The 2482-nt window shown below is 56.0% G+C and overlaps 1 protein-coding gene across 1 annotated transcript in view; it reads left to right on the plus strand.

Annotated features, from left to right (window-relative positions):
- The first annotated feature begins 317 nt into the window (after positions 1–317).
- Positions 318–2482, plus strand: part of LOC102250035 (proline dehydrogenase 1, mitochondrial) — a 4200-nt gene continuing 2035 nt past the window's right edge. The window contains exons 1-2 of the mRNA XM_005871765.2: positions 318–512; positions 1797–1895. Coding sequence (XP_005871827.2) covers positions 424–512; positions 1797–1895 — 188 coding nt within the window. The 5' untranslated portion in view covers positions 318–423. The remainder of the gene's footprint in view (positions 513–1796; positions 1896–2482) is intronic.

Here is a 2482-nt window from a genome sequence, read left to right on the forward strand (position 1 = left end):
ACTGCCCAGGCCAAACAGAAGAGGCTGCAGGTGGCCCCCCGTCACCATTCCTTGTGGACAAAGGTCAAAGGGCCTCTCTCACCCACACCTGTCTTCCAGATCCCCTGGACACCCACAGGGCACCTCCCTCAGCCACCAGCTGCTGCCCCAGTGCCCCTTGCCGACTGTACCCTGGACGCTCCTAGGCCCAGACAGGTCCTAGGACAAGCAGGTCACTCAAAGGCGCACACAGGCCAAATAAATGAGGCATGCAGCCCTCGAGTTTGACATACTTGCCCTAGAAGTGCTGGCTGGAGGGGCTGACCTAGTTACTGACTCTTGGCCCTGACCCTGCAGGATGCCTATGACAATGTCACCCTGGACTTGGAGCTGGCTCGCCGAGAGGGCTGGTGTTTTGGAGCCAAGCTGGTGCGGGGTGCCTACATGGCCCAGGAGCGGGCCCGCGCTGCGGAGATCGGCTATGAGGACCCCATCAACCCCACGTACGAGGCCACCAACGCCATGTACCACAGGTGCGCCCGTCCTTCTTAAGTCCCAGAGCCGCAGGGCCACCTGGGGAAGGGAGGGGAGGGAAACATACCTCCTTGGTGCCGGAGCTGACACGATGGGCCCCTATCTGAAGGGGGAGCAGCCCTGGAGACAGCAGCTTCTGGTAAGAGCAAGACTTTTGCCCTGAGGCCAGAACTGATTGTTTTCTGCTTTTGATTTACTTTTTCAAAAACATTAAGGTCGTTTTAAAAATGTCTTTATTGATTTTTTAGAGAGAGGAAGGGTGAGGGATAGAGAGCACACCCCCTATTGGGGACTGAGCCTATAACCCGGGCATGTGCCCTGACCGGGAATTGAACTGGTAACCTCTTGGTTCATGGGTCGACTTTCAACCACTGAGCCACACTGGCCAGGCCAGGTGGCTTTTTTAATATAGAAACGTCGACCCACAAAACTGAACTGGCCTGGGTCCCCGGCAGCTCCTGTTGGTGGCCCAGGTAGCCCTCCCCACACTGCACTCACCTTATTTCCAGGGACCATCACCGTCTCTCGTGCTGCGTTTGTCTGGTGATAGTTCATGCAGGACGGACAGGGTGGTTGTGTGCTGTTTCTCTGCGAGGTGGTGCAAATGTGTTGCAAATTCAAAGACCCCCGAGGGTCTCCCTCACTGACCTGCCTTTCGGCCCCGGCAGCGCCCTCTTCCTTCCAGGAGCTGCATGCGCCTCTCCTGTTCAGACCTCATGGTCAGCATGTGCGCTGTCTTCTGCCCTCGCTTTGCGGGTAAAGCTGTATCTGGATCCCCCAGGTCAGCGTGCAGACCATAACGCCAACACAGGTGCCTGTGCTCATGTGTCCCTGTGAGCTCTAAGGTGCTTGGTGTCCTGCGTTAAGGGTGACCCAAGGCACAGCCTGTCCGTCCTTTGTGCCCAGGGGTGAGGACGAGCTGTGGCTGGCAATGGAGTTGCTGGGTCAGCGGACGTGCACCCTGCCCAGCTGTTTTCACTGCCAGATGGAGGAGTGGTCAGGCTCCCCCAGCACAGGGAGACCCCTTTCCGGACGTGAAGCTGCATCTGTCCTGGGTGCACAGGGCATGTGCCTCAGCTAGTTCCCTCCGATGCCTAACCCCAGTGCTGCTTGCTTTTTCTTTCGTACTCACAGGTGCTGAGAAGGCTGAGTGCCCCTTGTCTTGTCCTGGCACCATGGGTACCTCTAGGAGGAGCGGGCTCGCTGAGTGGCCCTGGGCCCACCTGTGGCCTTTGCCCCGTGGGGAGCTCTCCAGGCCCAGGCTCACGTGCCTCTCCCCCCAGGTGCCTCAATTATGTCCTGGAGGAACTGAAGAACAATGGCAAGGCTGAAGTGATGGTGGCCTCCCACAACGAGGACACGGTGCGCTTCACGCTGCGCAGGTAAGGTGGCCCCGCCCACATTTGTCTGAGTGCTCCCGGGTCAGGGAAGAGCTTGGCGAGACCCTGGAAGCATGTACAGCAAACATGTCAAACTCAAAGGCTAACATGGGCCAAATGAGACATGCGGCCCGTGGGCCGTGAGTTTGACATGCTTGATGTGCAGAGTGCCCTGCCAGGCACGGTGGGTGTTTGGGGGAACATCTGTGGGACAGCGGGAGAGGCGGCTTTAGTGCTTCCCAGACCCTGCCCCACCAGGTCTTGCGAGGCATTGGCACTGCTGTAGCAAAGAGGCTATCTGCAGTTAATTTGGTTTTTAAAATGAATACCTGGCGTACTAGTTTCAAATTCAAAAAAATAAATGTCGTTAGGTGACTTAAATAGCTTCTTAAAATACACAAATGCAGGGTGGAATGCTGAAACCCCTCAGGAAACCTTTGATGCCTGGCCTCTTTAGAGACAATTACTCCTAACATTTTACATGCATTTGGAATTTAACAGAGTCTGTTTTCTCTTTAAATGCCTGCCCTGTGGAGCAAAACTTTGGTGGGATCCTTACAAGTCAGATATAGGAAGCAGGTGAAGCAAAT

The sequence above is a fragment of the Myotis brandtii genome, unplaced genomic scaffold, assembly GCF_000412655.1.
Source record: "Myotis brandtii unplaced genomic scaffold, ASM41265v1 scaffold35525, whole genome shotgun sequence".
In the NCBI taxonomy this organism is placed as follows: domain Eukaryota; kingdom Metazoa; phylum Chordata; class Mammalia; order Chiroptera; family Vespertilionidae; genus Myotis; species Myotis brandtii.